General features: G+C 45.4%; 1 protein-coding gene across 1 annotated transcript in view; it reads left to right on the forward strand.

Moving 5' to 3' along the window:
- Positions 1–16,467, forward strand: part of DNAH10 (dynein, axonemal, heavy chain 10) — a 222,062-nt gene that overhangs the window by 118,542 nt on the left and 87,053 nt on the right. Inside the window, exons 39-47 of the mRNA XM_011988890.1 lie at positions 2,461–2,596; positions 3,864–3,986; positions 5,038–5,172; positions 5,487–5,703; positions 7,943–8,062; positions 8,999–9,144; positions 11,398–11,550; positions 13,253–13,513; positions 15,772–15,944. Coding sequence (XP_011844280.1) covers positions 2,461–2,596; positions 3,864–3,986; positions 5,038–5,172; positions 5,487–5,703; positions 7,943–8,062; positions 8,999–9,144; positions 11,398–11,550; positions 13,253–13,513; positions 15,772–15,944 — 1,464 coding nt within the window. The remainder of the gene's footprint in view (positions 1–2,460; positions 2,597–3,863; positions 3,987–5,037; positions 5,173–5,486; positions 5,704–7,942; positions 8,063–8,998; positions 9,145–11,397; positions 11,551–13,252; positions 13,514–15,771; positions 15,945–16,467) is intronic.

The raw sequence follows: 16,467 nt of genomic DNA on the forward strand, positions 1-16,467 counted from the left end.
CCTCCTCCTCCTGCTTCTTCTTCTTCCTTCTTTCTTCTTCTTCTTTCTTCCTTCTCCTCCTTCCTTCTCCTTCCTCCTCCCTCCTTCTCCTCCTCCTCCTCCTCTTCCTCCTCCTCCTCCTCCTCCTCCTCCTTCTTCCTCTTCTTCTTCTTCTTCTTCTTCTTCTTTTTCTTCTGCTTCTGCTTCTGCTTCTGCTTCTCCTTCTGCTTCTCCTTCTCCTTCTTCTTCTCCTCCTTCTCCTCCTTCTCCTCCTTCTCCTTCTTCGGGGTCATGCTCTGTTGCCCAGGCTAAGTGCAGTGACATGATTACTGCTCACTGCAGCCTCGAACTCCCAGGCTCAAGCAATCCTCCCACCTCAGCCTTCCAAGTGACTGGGACTACAGGTGCATGTCACCATGCCTATTTTTGCTTTTTTTGTAGAGACAGAGTCTCCCTGTACTGCCCAGGCTTGTCTTGAACTCCTGGGCTCAAGGGATTCTCCTGCCTCAGTCTCCTACAGTGCTGAGTCTCCTACAGTGCTGAGATCACCAGGGGTGAGCCACCACGCCTGGCCTTTGAGTCCTCTTATAATGAATATAAACGGAGATTTTCTATAGGGACAACTGGTGAAATTTGCATGTGGATTTTATATTAGATAATAGTATTGTATCAATATTAAATTTCCTGAGTTTGGTAATTCTGCTGTGGTTGTGTAAGAGAAGGTGCTTATTCTTAGGAAATACTTGCTTAAGTATTTAAGGGAAGGAGACATTTTATCTACAATTGACTCTCAAATGATTCAGAGAGAGAGAGAGAGAGAGTAAGAGAGAGCGCAAATCTGGTAAAAAACGTAACAGTGGGGGAATCTGACTGAAAGGCATATGGGAGTTCTTCATACTATTTTATTCTTGTAACTCTGTAAGTCTGAAATTATTTAAAAATAAAAAGCTAAAAAGAAAAAAGATATGGGAAGGAAATAAACCAAAATGTTAATGCTGAAAAAAAAAATCCAACTACTTATATCAATGAGTTAAATGGAGGCACTATCAAACCACCATTTCAGCACAGTAGAATAGCGTCTGTCCTGTGGAGATGGGCTTCGCTGCATGAGATGTCACCCAGTATAGCCACAAAATGAAAGCATCCTGAAGCTTGAATACCTGAGGCCTTGGAAGTAGACGTACTGCCAGCACACATGGTGTGTAAACCAGGACTTGTAAACTCAGATTCTCCCAGGGACCCAGCAGGTAGCACAAATGAGTGAAATGGAGCAAATTACATGGTGGTGTTAGCTTACTAGGGCTGCCATAACAAATAACTGGGTGGCTTAAAGCAACCGACATTTATTATCTCACAATTCTGGAGGCCAAAAGTCTGAAAAGAGGTGTGAGCAGGACTGCACTCCCTCCAAAGGCTCTAGGGCAAATCCTTGCCTCTTCTGCTTCTGGTGGTTCCAGGTGTTCCTTGGCTTGTGGCCACATCATTTTAATCTTTGCCTCTGTCTTGGCCTTCCCCTCTGCGTGTCTCATGTCTCCTCCTGCTTTTCTCTTATAAGGGCATTTGTCATTAGATTAGGACTCATCTGCATAAGCCAGAATGATCGCATCTTGAGATCCTTAATTACATCTGCAAAGGCCTTTCTCCAGACAAGGTCACCAGTCACAGCTTCTGGGTGAACACATCTTTTGATGGGGAGTGGGTACCATTCGACCCACTACACATGGATATCCAAAATACTTTCTTTACTCTTGACTGTACCACAGGAAACCAGGGGTTAAAACCAGTGATCAATAGCAATTGATACTCAGCCTCAGGTGTAAGAGAATGAGGTAGGCGTTGTGGCAGGGGCAGGGACTATGATACTTTCTGTCTCCATGGGCAGCCACTCCTCAGCATCAGCAGATTGTTCCCATGAAGGAATCCAGGTCTGTGTGCTCAGAACTTCCAGTTTGCCCAAGAAGTGAGAAATTCAGATTTTTGTGTGAAGTTCCCTCATTCTTAAATATTGGCAATTAACTCAAACTTTTTTTTTTTTAATTTTGAGACGGAGTCTTGCACTGTTGCCTGGGCGGGAGTGCAGTAGTGCTATCTCAGCTCACTTCAACCTCTGCCTCCTGGGTTCATGTGATTCTCCTGCCTCAGCCTCCTGGGTAGCTGAGATTACAGGCACACACCACTATGCCTGGCTAATTTTTTGTATTTTTAGTAGAGATTGGGTTTCACTATGTTGGCCAGACTGGTCTCGAACTCCTGACCTCGTGATCCACCTACCTTGGCCTCCCAAAGTGCTGGGATTACAGGCTCAAACAATTTTTTATGTACCATTCAGTTAAACCTGTGGGCCAGCTAGGGTGCTCTGTCTCAGATTCTGGTTAGAAAACCCTGGGAAAAAGACATTCAACATGAATGGGCAGGTTATACCAAGTTCCATAGTTGGAAACTCTCTAGGACCCATACCTCTCCTTTCTTTGGTTGCTGCAGGTATATTTTATTTGATGGTGATGTGGATGCTCTATGGGTGGAAAACATGAATTCTGTGATGGATGACAACAAGTTGTTGACATTGGCCAATGGGGAACGCATCCGGCTCCAAGCACACTGTGCCCTGCTCTTTGAGGCAAGTAGTGATTAAAAGTAAATTTGAACATAAGTCTTTCTTGTAATTAAAAATGTAAATGTTTATTAAAGTAGTAGTAAATATAGATGATTATTTAAAAACAAACAATACATAAGGGTTTATAATGAGTACAACTCTTTGTTCTTTACTCCTGTCATCCCTCTCCGTCCCAGAGGTGACTACTTTTACTTTTTATGAATTGTTTCTTCTCATGATTACCCTACTGTCTATAAGTAACAGGCTTAGCATGATATTCTTCCTTTATACATTTTATAGTTTATACATTATCTGTCGACTGACTGCTACAAAAGTGAGAATTCATCTCTTATACCACTAACGTCAGAATAGTATATTGCTAAATTGGTTAACAGTAGATAATGTTTACATTATAATGAAGATAGAAATATTTACTGAAGAACCAACTAATATACTGTGATTACATTTACTTTCTTTTAGAGCCATTTGCTTTGTCTGGAGTTTGTAATTGCCTTCCTTTTTTTTTTTTTTTTTTTTATCTTTGTTGGTTTAAAGTCCGTTTTTTTTTTTTTTTTTTCTCACACTATTTGCCTTTATCTTAACCTCATTTTTTAAAAACTTTCTATCATATCAAGTATTCTGTCGAGTCCCTTTATTTACTGGAGACTATTCTCCAAAGCCCTCTATCTCCTGCTTAGGATATGGACTGCTTGTTTCATAGGTGTGGCCCTGGGACTTGCTTTCACTCTAACTTAGTATTAATGCCATTTCTAACTGTAAAATTGGTGGGTACATGGAATATTTGTACATATTACTATCTGATTAGCTGACTGAACTATATTTTTTTGTAGAGAGAGCTAGGTTTGTTAATATTATCTGGTTTAGCTGTGTACTTATGAAGTTTTATACTGCCTGATCTCAACTATGTTAAAAAAATAATAAAGAAAAAAGATTGACTGGGAAACACTTCAAAACAACATTTGTTTCTAGGTGGTGGGATTTGGATAACTTATTTTCTTCTTTATACTTTTCTATTTTTTGTCAGATATTCTACAACATATTTTCACATTAATTTTATTATAGAAAAACTGAAAAGATGTTACATCAGAAGTGTGTAATCTTCTCATCAAAATCCCAGGTGTTCAGTTAAAAACCTCATGAAAACTGTGTTCATTTTGGTATGATTTGGATTTCATGCAGTTGTAAAAACTTTCCATAAGAGAAGATCCTTAAATATCTAGTTTATCTTGTGTATAGCTGTAGTCATGATTGATTTTCTTTATTTCTCCAGGTTGGAGATTTACAGTATGCCTCCCCTGCAACTGTCTCTCGATGTGGAATGGTTTATGTGGACCCTAAAAACTTGAAATATAGACCTTACTGGGAAAAATGGGTTAATCAAATACCAAACAAGGTGAAGTTTTTTTCTAAAATGAACTTAAAGTTATCAGTATTGATGGCTAGTTGGATAACATAGTCCAGAGGGATGTTTGTAGTCGAAGGCGATGACCTTGTCCTTGACCTGCCTGTGTCCCTGAGCACAAATTAAGTGAAAACATGGCAGACACACTTATTTGGTTTCAGATAATTTATAGCCAGTGGGATAGGTAATGATTGGATTGGTTGGTCTAGACCAGAGGTTGACAAACTTTTTCTGTAAAGGGGTAGATAGTAAATATTTGAGACTTTGTGTGGGCAATATGATTTCTTTCACTACTCAACTCTGCTGTTGTGGCATGAAAACAGCCAGAAATTTGTACACGAATGGGCATGGCTGTGTACCAATAAACCTTTATTTACAAAACAGATGACAGGCCAGAAATGTGTTGTCTTAACAAAAGGCTTCTGTGAAAAGTGCAGAGATGGATGTGACACTCATGTTCGGGTTGTGGCTCAACCACACCTAGGACACTATGACCACCTTCTCAAAGGAACACAGGTGGTCTGGGTGTGTCTCTAGGAGGGCTACTAGGTTGGAGGTGAATGGAAACCAGGACATAATTATGCCAGAGAAGAGCAGAACAAAGGAAGCATGATAGAACCATTTGAAGCACTGTCCTGTGGGAGACAGCTGTCTCAGGACCCGTGCAATCCCTGGTGGTGATTGGCGCCTTGATAGGGAGGGGGCCTTCGCTGCTTTACAGTCTTTGCTGGATGACTGTGGTCACTTGAACTCTAAGATGATCAGCCTCTTTCCTGTCAAGTGGGAACTGTTATCTTCCCTTCTTCCTCCCCAAGGGCATGGTAGACCCTGTGGCAGCGAAATGAAACACCTCATGATGAGATGAAAGCATATTGTAAAGGACAAATCTCTCTGCTAATATAGGGCATTATTATCCAGGTTTCCAGATGTATCATTCATCAGAAGATGTTGCTCAATCCTCTTTGGGCAAGAACAGCTTTCCACTAACTTCCATTTAAATAAACAAACCCTTGAAATGCTTTGGAATGCTGCTTTTTTACAGGTGGAACAATACAATTTGAATAGTCTCTTTGAGAAATATGTGCCCTATCTCGTGGATGTGATAGTGGAAGGGATAGTGGATGGAAGACAAACAGAGAAGCTGAAGACAATAGTTCCTCAGACAGACCTCAATATGGTAAGAAACGATCCCTGCTGTTAGCAAAAAGAAATTATTTCCTAAAGACAGGCTCACAGTAGGGTTTTAAGGGGAGTGAAGATGCCAGACAGGGTAAACAGTAGCATTGTTGGTCAGTGCCAAGGAGGGCGCCATGCTTGCTTTTGTGCAAGTCAAGATACTGGGTTCCATCTGTCGGAATCAACGTGATGGGTCATATGCTACCATCGCTCTGGGATCTGGGATCCCAGGATTTATGACTGGAATGGACTCTGTGGGGGTGGACTGTGGGGGTGGACTATGTGAGCTGAACCAGATGTTTTCCTGTGAACCAGGTAACCCAGTTAGCCAAGATGTTGGATGCATTACTAGAAGGAGAAATAGAGGACCTCGACCTGCTGGAGTGCTACTTCCTGGAGGCTCTATACTGCTCTCTGGGAGCCTCCCTGCTTGAGGATGGAAGGACGAAATTTGACGAATATATCAAACGCCTTGCTTCTTTGTCTACTGTTGACACAGAAGGAGTTTGGGCCAACCCTGGGGAACTGCCAGGTGGGAACCGAGTGTCACCTGTTTCCCTGCTCTGAGTGCCTTTGGTTAAATTTCTAGAGGAAATGAACAAGCTTTTCTACATTTCTGTCTGTCTGAGTTTTCCAGGTTGTTTGCTTCTTTAGAGAAACATGCAATGGTCAGAGCACATGATGGAGACCCCAGAAGCCGTTCAAATGCATCGGCTGCTGTGGTAGAAGCCCAAGCCCTCTGGATGGTCTTTCTGGATGACAGTCAACTTCTCTTGCCTCAGCGTAGGCACTTGCTTCCTTTGCTCTTTAAACTTCTCACATTCTGCATGACTTTGAGTATCTTCTCCTGTGGGCTTCCCTATCTGTTTTTTAATTTTTATTTTTAACCACCTCACTCCATTTCCACCATATAATTCATCTGCTGTATTCCTGACTATTTGCACAGTAGACAATCAAGAGTGGATTTGTAAATCGTTCATAGGAAATCATAAAATTAACATTTTATGTTTTTGCACAAAAATGTACATCTTCAGTGAATCATCCATGATGAAAAAGATGCATTCTCCAAGGTCTACATGCAGTGCTAGGACTCTTCTTTGTCCATCTCTTATTGCTATTTGAGCATGGCTTGAAATATAGATGGCTTTTGAAGTTGTATTTTATACTCCTTACCTGGTGGTCTTTTTAAAGTTTAAAATGAAATGACCTCTGGTCTTTCTAATGGAGAGTCATGGAGCAAATCAAAGATGTTTTACAAGTCCCTGCTTTATTCGGTGGGAGTCTGAGTGCACTCTTCCAGAGCTGAAGTCTCCCTTGAGGGAGTGCTTTTCTGCTCCGCCGGCCACGCTGGCTGTGCACTGCTGCCGTCTACAATTCCCTTACTCGGAGATGATGTTGGCCTGCTTCCCTGGCTTGCCTCCCTCATTTGCCCTCATCTTGGGGGCCTGAATGGCCCGGTGGGCATCCCATTTCCTGACACCTGCTCACAACTCCAGCCCTCCAGGCCCTCGAGCACACCCTTGACGGTGACCTCTAGCACTGTCATGTCTGTGTCACGAATCCTGCTCTCCGCCTACTCTGCCTCTGTGACTCGGGCCACTGTGCTCCTGTTTGGCCTCATGGGGATGGCCACTCTGTTGCCCCAGTGTCTGCTGTCGCCTCAAGCACCCATACTTGCCCCTTCCCTGCATCCTCACTTCCTTGGCTGGTGGCCTTCACTTCAGTCACTCTTGCCTGAGACCCCCAAATGCCTTGCCTAATTGTCCTGTTGAATCCCTCTGAGAAAACCCCAAGTCTATCTTCTCGGCCTCTCTAGGGGCTGACAGGGAGAAGACCATGCAGCCACAAAGACAGATGTCTCCATACATCCCAGTCCCCAGCTGGCACCCTCACTCCTGGCTCCAAAGGAGCGTTGGGCCTTTTCCCCACATCTCCACCCTGCCCCTCGCCTTTCTCTGCAGCTGATCTTTCTTCCTGCTTCCACAGGAACAGCAGCAGCGGTCTGATAGGAATCTCTCCTTCCAGCGGAAAAGCCCACAGCTCCCGTCTTCAGCTTTCTCCTTTTACAGTGGAAGAGGACAGCCCCACTCCACCCCAGCCGAGGCCAACCCAGCCCCTTCCTCCTTCTCAGGCTCCTCGTTCCATCTGAGTCTCTCTCTCTCATCTTCAGTCTCCCCCTCTCTACCATCCCGTCAGCTCTTAGACACACTCAAGTAAAGCCTTGCATGGCCTGGGTGGAGGCGATGGTGATTACCCGGGCACCCGCAGCTTCCATCTCTCCCCTGCCCCGCCTGGGTTGCTGCCTTCCCGTGTTGTCCGCTGTTTCTGCACGTCTCCCGCTGCAGCACTTACGGCTCCATACTGAAATGGCCACTTCTTGCCTGCATCTGTCCCCCACCTGGCCCTCCAACAACTGCAAGGGTAGGGACCAGGGCTCTCTGCTTCGCTATTGTATTCGCAGGGAAGTGTATGTCCAGTGAATGGGAAGCGTTAGTTGAAAACACTCAGAAAGTGCCTGACCAGTGCACAAGTCACATTAGTGACTGTCCCGTGAACAAGAAACATAAGCTCCAAATACTTGGTATGTGTCCAGTGATGAGTAGCGTTAGTTCAAGGTACTCGATATCTGTCCAGTAAAGGAGCAGCATTGAAGTACTCACTATGGCCTCCTTGCGGTACACGCAACATTAGTTCATTTCAAGCATGTGCCAGAACCGGTTTTACATTTCCATGTTTATGATTGAAGTGAAATCAACCATTATTTCCTGCAGGTCAACTTCCAACCTTGTATGACTTTCATTTTGATGACAAACGGAATCAGTGGGTCCCATGGAGTAAATTAGTTCCAGAGTATATTCATGCCCCCGAGAGGAAATTTATCGACATCCTGGGTAAGTCATAGTCAAATCCTTGTTCCTGGGTTTAGGAGTGTGTGATCCTCACTCTAGGAGGAGGCAGAGAATATCCCATGGCTTCTCTGGTACTCTGAGTCCCACGCAGAGAGCTGGTAGAGAAGAATTGAAGAGGGTGAGCCGTGGGCCCTCCTGGGCACAGAGGGTGGCCCCTTTGGTATTTTTGTCAGCTGCTGGCTCTGAGTATCTTCCGTGGCTCTTTCCCCAGCAGGCCAATCCCCACAGGTGGATGAGATGCTGTTTCGCCTCCCCTTGCCTTTCCCTAGGCTCATCTTCAGTCCACAGAGCTGTCTGGGTGGGGACCAAACAGCAAGGAATGAGGCAGTGTTTTATAAAGGGCGCTCACTTGAAAAGCTGTGTGCCATGGGCGTTTATATACTGAGCCACATTTAGAATGCACCCCTCTGGCTATTTAGATAAAATATGGGCTGAATAATTTCACAAAGCATGTGTCTGACTTTGGTCCATTGAACTTGTAGAGTGGGACGTCCCTGTTTTCTCAGGAGTCCATCAGGATGAAAATATGCCAGTGCAGGAGGGAGCCGCACATGATGCTGTGGTTTCACTGTCTCTTCAGAGGAAGGTGTTGGTCAGGAAGTTAAATCCCGCAGGGGTCTGAGTGATGTCAGCAACAGAGAAGCTGAGTTTTTAATATCCTGAGTATAAGTCAGAATTGCATCTTAAAAACAGCTTGGGTGTTCTAAACCTGGACTGTGGTGAGGATCGCACTGCTGTAGAACTGTGCCAAAGTCAATAAATTATACACTTAAATGGGTGACTGTTTCTGAGGTCATGTCTTGGCCTTTGCTGCTGTTTTTTATGGGATCTGTGGGGTTCTAGGACAATTCCACGTTGCCCCCAGTGCTCACCCTACTGGAGCTACTGAGATGCCCCTGTTGTTAATATCTATTTTAGTTCACACAGTGGATACCACTCGGTCTACCTGGATATTGGAACAAATGGTTAAAATTAAGCAACCTGTTATTTTTGTTGGTGAATCTGGCACTTCTAAGACAGCCACTACCCAGAATTTCCTCAAAAATCTGAGTGAAGAAACTAACGTAAGTCATTATTCATATGAGTTATCTATTGCTGTGTAACAAATTACTCCAGCACATAGCAGCTTCATACAACAAACACTGTGATCTCACAGTTTCCGTGGGTCAAGTATGTGGGAGTGGCTTACCTGAGGGTTTCTAGCTCAGGCTCTCATGGGATTGCAGTCAAGCTGTTGGCCAGGGCTGTAGACATCTGGAGGCCTGGCTAGAGCTGGAGGATCCTCATCTGAGATGGCTGAAGGCTGGAGGCCTCCATTCCTCACCATGGGGCCCTCTCCACAGATGGCTTGGGTGTGCTCAACATGGTAGCTGGCTTCCTCCAGAGTGAGTGCTTAAGATAGGTGCCAAAGCAGATGCTATGATGTCTTTTATGACCTGGCCTTGGAAGTCACATACCCTCCCTTCTGCCCTAATCTATGGGGGAGACAGAATCCACCCTGTACACCCTGATACAGTGTGGGAGGGGCCTGCACCAGGGCGTGGACACCTGGAGGCGAGGAGGATCTGGGGCCCTCTTAGAGGCTGGCTGTCACATTATTCACCATCATTTTTGGGTTTTTAAAACTTTTCAAGTGTTTCCTTTCCTTCCTCCAGTCAGTTACATGTCCAATTTGTAGGAGGTCGGATATGTACCCAGCATGGAGTTTGCGAGGTGCACAGGACAAGTGAAGTGAACAAGCTGTGAAGATCTGTTCTGTAGGGATTCGCAGGCAGTGGTAGGATAAACATGGAGATGTGCACAGGGAGCATGGCGGGGTTTACAGCCAGGGGGACCTACGGGTTTGTGGAGTCAGGCACTAGGATGCCGCATTTGGGAGCCTCCATCACAACACCCCTCCCCCAGGACTCTGCAGCTGGTGCTCATCAGCCTGGCCAGGTGCACCTGAACGCAGTCGCTTTAGCAAGGCACACATTCAGCTTCAACACGTTCAGCTCGTGTGCACCTGCACTTTGGGTGCCCTACATGGAGAGGGTTATGGAAGGCAGAGGTTCGTTCTCAAAGTATGGTCCCCAGACTGGCCGCCTCAGCATCACTGGAAACTTGTTTAAAAGATCCCAGAGGCCGGGCATGGTGGCTCACGCCTGTAATCCCAGCACTTTGGGAGGCTGAGGCAGGTGGATCACGAGGTCAGGAGATCGAGACCATCCTGGGTAACACAGTGGAAACCCTGTCTCTACTAAAAATGCAAAAAAATTAGCCAGGCATGGTGGTGGGCGCCTGTAGTCCCAGCTACTTGGGAGGCTGAGGCAGGAGAATGGCCTCATTCTCCTGGGAGGCGGAGCTTGCAGTGAGCCAAGATCACGCCACTGGACTCCAGCCTGGGTGACAGAGCGAGACTCTGTCTCAAAAAAAAAAAGATCCCAGACCGCCAGGCATGGTGGTTTGTGCCTGGTAGTCCCAGCTACTCAAGAGGCTGATGAAGGATCACCTGAGGCTGGGAATTCACGGCTGCAGTGAGCTATGATTGCACATCACTGCACTCCAGCCTGGGCAACAGAGCAAGACCCTATCTCCTAAAAATAAAAAAAATACAAAACGCACCCTGATCTACCAAATTGGAAACTCTGGGAAATGGAGCCCAGCAAGGTGTGTGGCACATGCCCTGCAGGTGGAGCTGATGCATAATTAGTTAAGTGTGAGAACCACTACTCAAGGAGCTCTCGCCAGCCTAAGCATGGCAGGAGGGCTGAGGACACATGCATGAGCATCCAGGGGGCTTCCCTCACCCTTCCCACCAGCAGTTAGTCCCAAAGCCTGAACCACTTGTTCGTGCTCTCTTTGACCTGTTTCGATACAGCCAGCATGATAGTGATTTATGTTTGAATATTGTCATATTGAAAATACTGTTGGATATTGCATCTCATACGATGCAATTACTCTATGAAGTAGTCCAAAAAGATGTCATTACAATCGTCTTACAAGTGAGAAGAACAAGGCTCTGAAAGGTTGAATGACTTTTTGGAAGTCGCCTTGCTAGAACTGTGCAGAAACAAGACCCTCAGTCTACTTTCTTCTATGTCACATTGTCCCCAAGGCTCACATGTGACAATTCGCTATTGACTCATACAATCTGCTGAAAGGAAAGAGAAACTCTTGCTTTAGCACTTAGAAAATAATGAAGCACAGACTCACACTGGGTTATTAAAAAGTTAGTTCAGAGGGATTTGCAAAATAGTTGCTAGCTTGTGTGCAAATGTTGACTGCTGTACCCTGAAGAAAAGACTGGCTTTTCACATCATCTCTTTCTGCTTCAGATTGTGTTAATGGTCAACTTCTCCTCCCGCACCACATCCATGGATATCCAAAGAAATTTAGAAGCAAATGTGGAAAAGCGAACCAAAGATACTTACGGCCCGCCCATGGGAAAACGCCTGCTGGTGTTCATGGATGACATGAATATGCCAAGGGTAGTTAGACGCTCAAGCAGGTGGAGGGATGGGTCAAGACAGTGCTTGTGTTTGCATGGGTGTGTGTGTGTTAGAAGTGAGTATGAGAACGTTGATATTTACCTCTGTGCAATGTCTGCAGGGCGCAGGCTGCAGGGAGCCAGCCTAGGGCAGAATGTGCCTGGGATGCTGTTCTTACACAGAGGGACCTTGCCCTGACTGATCACGTTCCCTAGTTTCTTAGAGGAGGGAAGCAGGTAGCTGGCGGCCTTTGAACTAAATTCAGTATGTATTTGAGGAAGTAGTTTCTAAAGGAGCTCTTCTTTAAATTAATAATACTGATGTTGGCTCCTTGTACATGGGAGGCATCAGGGCAGATACTTCCCAAGAATTCCGCTGGACTTTTTGAGGAAGAAAAACTTTGGCTGCCTTATGAGTATGTTTCTGGGGTCAGAGCCTGAGAAGTACAAAGTTTTCTTAGCATACTAGAATTAAAATTTACATTATTTCATAGAACCATTTTTTTTTCTGAAAGTCTATTTCCAGAAGGACTGTATGCAAAGCCAGAATCCATCCATCCATCCATCCATCCATCCATCCATCCATCCATCCATCCATCCATATGTTCATTCATCTATCAGTCTATTCTTCCCTTCATCCATCCATGTGTCTGTTTTTTCATCCACCTATCTGTTATTTACCTACCTATCTGTTCATCCATCCAACCATCCATCTGTCCATCCACTCATATATTTATTAATCTATCCATCTATTCTTCTCTTTGCTTGTCTGTCTGTTTTTCCATCTAGCTGTCCATTTGTCCATCTACCCGTCTGTTCATTCACCTGTCCATCCATCCATCCATCCATCCATCCATCCATCCATCCATCCATCCACCCATCCATCCATATCCATCCATCCATCCATCCATCCATCCATCCATCCATCCATCCATCCATCCATCCATCCATCCATCCATCCATCTCCATCCATCTCCATCCATCCACCATCCATCCATCCATCCATCCATCCATCCATCTATCCATCCATCTCCATCCATCCATCCATCCATCCATCCATCCATCCATCCATCCATCTATCAATCTGTCCATCCATCCGTCCATTCAATGGATGGGCCCATCTGTCTGTCATTATCAGTGTATGAATTAATTACTCAATGTCTTTGCTTATGTTAAATGAAGAAAGGGACAAATGCTTGGCTTAAGGCTTGATGCTTTGTAAGCCCCTGAGTTGAAACAGGTGAAACCAAGAGAAGCAGAAGTGTCGATGTGTGGACAGGCATATCACACCCCCGGGTGGGACTGCACTGTTGACTTCTTGTCTGTCCATCTGTCCATCCATCCATTTGTCCATTTGTCTGTCTGTCCATCCATCCACCCATCCATCCATCTATCCATCTGTTCATTAATTGAATTAACATATATTCATTCAGCCCTTCCTATGAGACTGGTGCTGTGTAGTCAACACGTATGCAGTTCCTGCCCTCATGAAGCTGTAGTATCGTAAGGGAGACAAACTTCAAAAAACACAGTCACAAATGGATATATACAGTTGCAACCTTTGAGAAGCCCTGTGAAACTGAAACCAAGGTGCCCTGGAGAGTGACGGGAGAAATGAGCTTGAGTTAGGATGGTCAGCCAAGGCCTCTCTGACTCCCGCTTTGCGATACTACTATTCTCTTTTCTTTTTTATAAAAATCAAGGTGGATGAATACGGCACGCAGCAGCCAATTGCCTTGCTGAAGCTGCTGTTGGAGAAAGGCTATTTATATGACCGTGGGAAGGAGCTGAACTGTAAAAGCATTCGAGACCTTGGCTTTATTGCTGCAATGGGAAAAGCCGGAGGAGGCCGCAATGAAGTTGACCCGAGATTTATTTCACTATTCAGTGTCTTCAACGTGCCGTTTCCTTCAGAGGAGTCTCTGCATTTAATTTATTCCTCCATCCTGAAAGGCCATACCTCGGTAACTTGATTTTAATTAGAAGTTTAAACCGGAAGACCTTGTGTTGGGAGGAAGCATACGCAGGGCTGACTTACCCATTAGGCACAGTGGGGTCAAAGCCTAGGGCCCTCAGTACTTTCAAGGGCCTATGAAAATGTTTTAATTTCTTTCAAAATCAGAAGAAAAAAATCCTCTTTATACAATGTCATTATAAAATGTAATTGTAATGTGTTTTTATGGAGGAAGGGGTCCATGGAGGCAAAAGTGCCTTGGGCTCGTGGGAGGCCTGATGTGGCCCTGAGGTGCTCATGCCACAGTGAGTGACAGCAAAGAATCAACTAGCAGGCTGAGGCCCTGGAGTCAGTCCCCTTCTGCTCTGGGATCAGGTCCCTTGAACTCTCCTAACCTCGTTCTCATTTGGAGTGGGGAGATCATGACGGTCCCCACCTCACTGGGTTTTGGGAGGATGAAAGGAGAGAAAATGTGTGTAAAGGTTGCCTAGTGCACACTGCCTAGTGCATAGCAGCTACCCATTAGTTGCTAGTTACTGCTGTTATTATTATGGTTTACTAGGCTCCTCCAAATGGAACCCATTCATTTAAACAACCATCTTCTGATCTGGCATTTCCCTGCTAAAGTGGGGTCTGCACACTCGGAGGCTCCAGGGGCCCGGTGGGTAAGATAAAGGTGTGGAGTGGCCAGGCATGACCAGTAGGAACTGTGAGCACCTGGCCCATTCATGCCCTACCTGAAGGCATTTGCTTTCAAAACTGTGAGGTCTGTGCTAGTCAAAACTCCCGCTGAGGGCTGGTTGGGGGCTTTGGTTTCACATCATGTTGACTTGTTAGTGTGAAAATCTAGAGCAATACAAACAAATCAGGCCAGGTGCAGTGGCTCAGGCCTGTAATCCCAGCACTCTGGGAGGTCGAGGCAGGTGGATCATTTGAGGTCAGGAGTTCAAGACCAGCCTGGTCAACATGGCAGAACCACATCTCTACTAAAAATACAAAAATTAGCTGGGTGTGGTGGTGGGCACCTGTTGTCCCAGCTACTTGGGAGGATGAGGCAGGAGAATTGTTTGAACCTGGGAGGTGAAGGCTTCAGCGAGCTGAGATTGTGCCATTGCACTCCAGCATGGGCAACAGAGTCTCAATCTAAAAAAAATAAATAAAATAATAAAAAAAAGTAAAAATAAAAAATAAGTAGTAAAATTCACATAATGGCTGGGCATGGTGGCTCACACCTGTATCCCAGCACTTTGGGAGGCTGAGGAGAGCGGATCACTTGATCCCAGCAGTTTGAGACCAGCCTGGGCAATGTGGTGAAATCCTGTCTCTACCAAAAATACTAAACAATTAGCCAAGTATGGTGGTGTCCTGTAGTCCCAGCTACAAGGGAGGCTGAGGTGGGAGGATCACTTGAGCCCAAGAGGTAGAGGCTGCAGTAAGCTGTGATCATGCCACTGCACTCCAGCCTGGGAAACAGAGCAAGACCCTATCTCAAAAAAAAAATAATAATCACATAACACAAAGTTATTATAGTCATTTTAAAGTATACAATTCAGTGGCATTTAGTCCATTCACAGTGTCGTGCAACCGTCAGTACCGTCTAACTCCAGAACATTTTCATCACCCCAGAAGGAAACCCCTACGCATTAGCACTTACTCCCATCCCACCTCTCATTCCCAGGAACCATGAATCTACCTTTTGTCTCCATTGGAGTTTTCCATTTTGGGTATTTCATATAAATAGAGTCATAAAGCACGTGACTTTCTGTGCCTGGCTTGCTTCACTCCACATCATGTTCTCGAGGGTCATCTGTGCTGGAGTGTGTGTCTGTCAGTGCTTCATTCCTGGTTGGTTTTGTTTTGTTTTTTTGAGACGGAGTCTCCCTCTGTCACCCAGGCTGGAGTGTAATGGCATGATCTCAGCTCACTGCAACCTCTGCCTCCTGGGTTCAAGAGATTCTCCTGCCTCAGCTTCCCAAGTAGCTGGGATTACAGGTGCACGCCACCATGCCCAGCTAATGTTTTTATTTTTAGTAGAGACAGGGTTTCACCATGTTGGTCAGGCTGGCCTTGAACTCCTGACTTCAGGTGATCTGCTCACCTTGGCCTCCCAAAGCGCTGGGATTACAGGCGTGAGCCACTGTGCCTAGTCAACTTCATTCCTTTCTATAGCTCAGTAATATTCCATTGTACGGCTCTGCCACATTTTGTTTATTCATCCATCTACTGAAGGACATTTGTCTGTTGGGGGGGTGTCTTTGCATTTTTCAGACGTTTCATGAAAGCATTGTGGCTGTGAGTGGCAAGCTGACATTCTGCACGCTAGCACTTTACAAAATTATTGTGCAAGACCTACCTCCCACTCCGTCGAAGTTCCATTACATCTTCAACCTTCGAGATCTCTCACGGGTTTTTAATGGTCTTGTCCTCACTAACCCGGAGCGGTGAGTTTGGTTTATCTTACTAAAATATGCCCCACAGGTATGATGGTTTTCTTATTCTTTTAAGACAGAGGACTTATCGATGGATTTGATGAATCATTGTATGAATTAATTACCCAATGTCTTTGCTTATGTTGAAGAGGAGAGACCAGTGCTTGGTTTAAGGCTTGATGCTTTGTAAGTCTTTGAATTGAAACAGGCAGAAACAAGAGAAGCAGAAGTGTAGACAGGCCTATCACACCCCTTGGGCAGGACTGTGTTGCTGACTTCTCGTTTTCAGTTCTGAAGTTGGAATTTGCCTGCCTGGAGCCTTTTGCTCACATAACTCAGTCGTTGCTGGTTGGTTATAGGATGTGTGTCTTTGTGAGAAGTAAACAGAGGACAGAAAGGATTTAAGTCATGGTATAAGGAAATTCCCCATTAAAACTAGGCTTGGCCGGGCGCGGTGGCTCAAGCCTGTAATCCCAGCACTTTGGGAGGCCGAGACGGGCGGATCACGAGGTCAGGAGATCAAGACCATCCTGGC

The sequence above is a fragment of the Mandrillus leucophaeus genome, unplaced genomic scaffold (assembly GCF_000951045.1).
Source record: "Mandrillus leucophaeus isolate KB7577 unplaced genomic scaffold, Mleu.le_1.0 Scaffold34, whole genome shotgun sequence".
NCBI lineage: Eukaryota > Metazoa > Chordata > Mammalia > Primates > Cercopithecidae > Mandrillus > Mandrillus leucophaeus.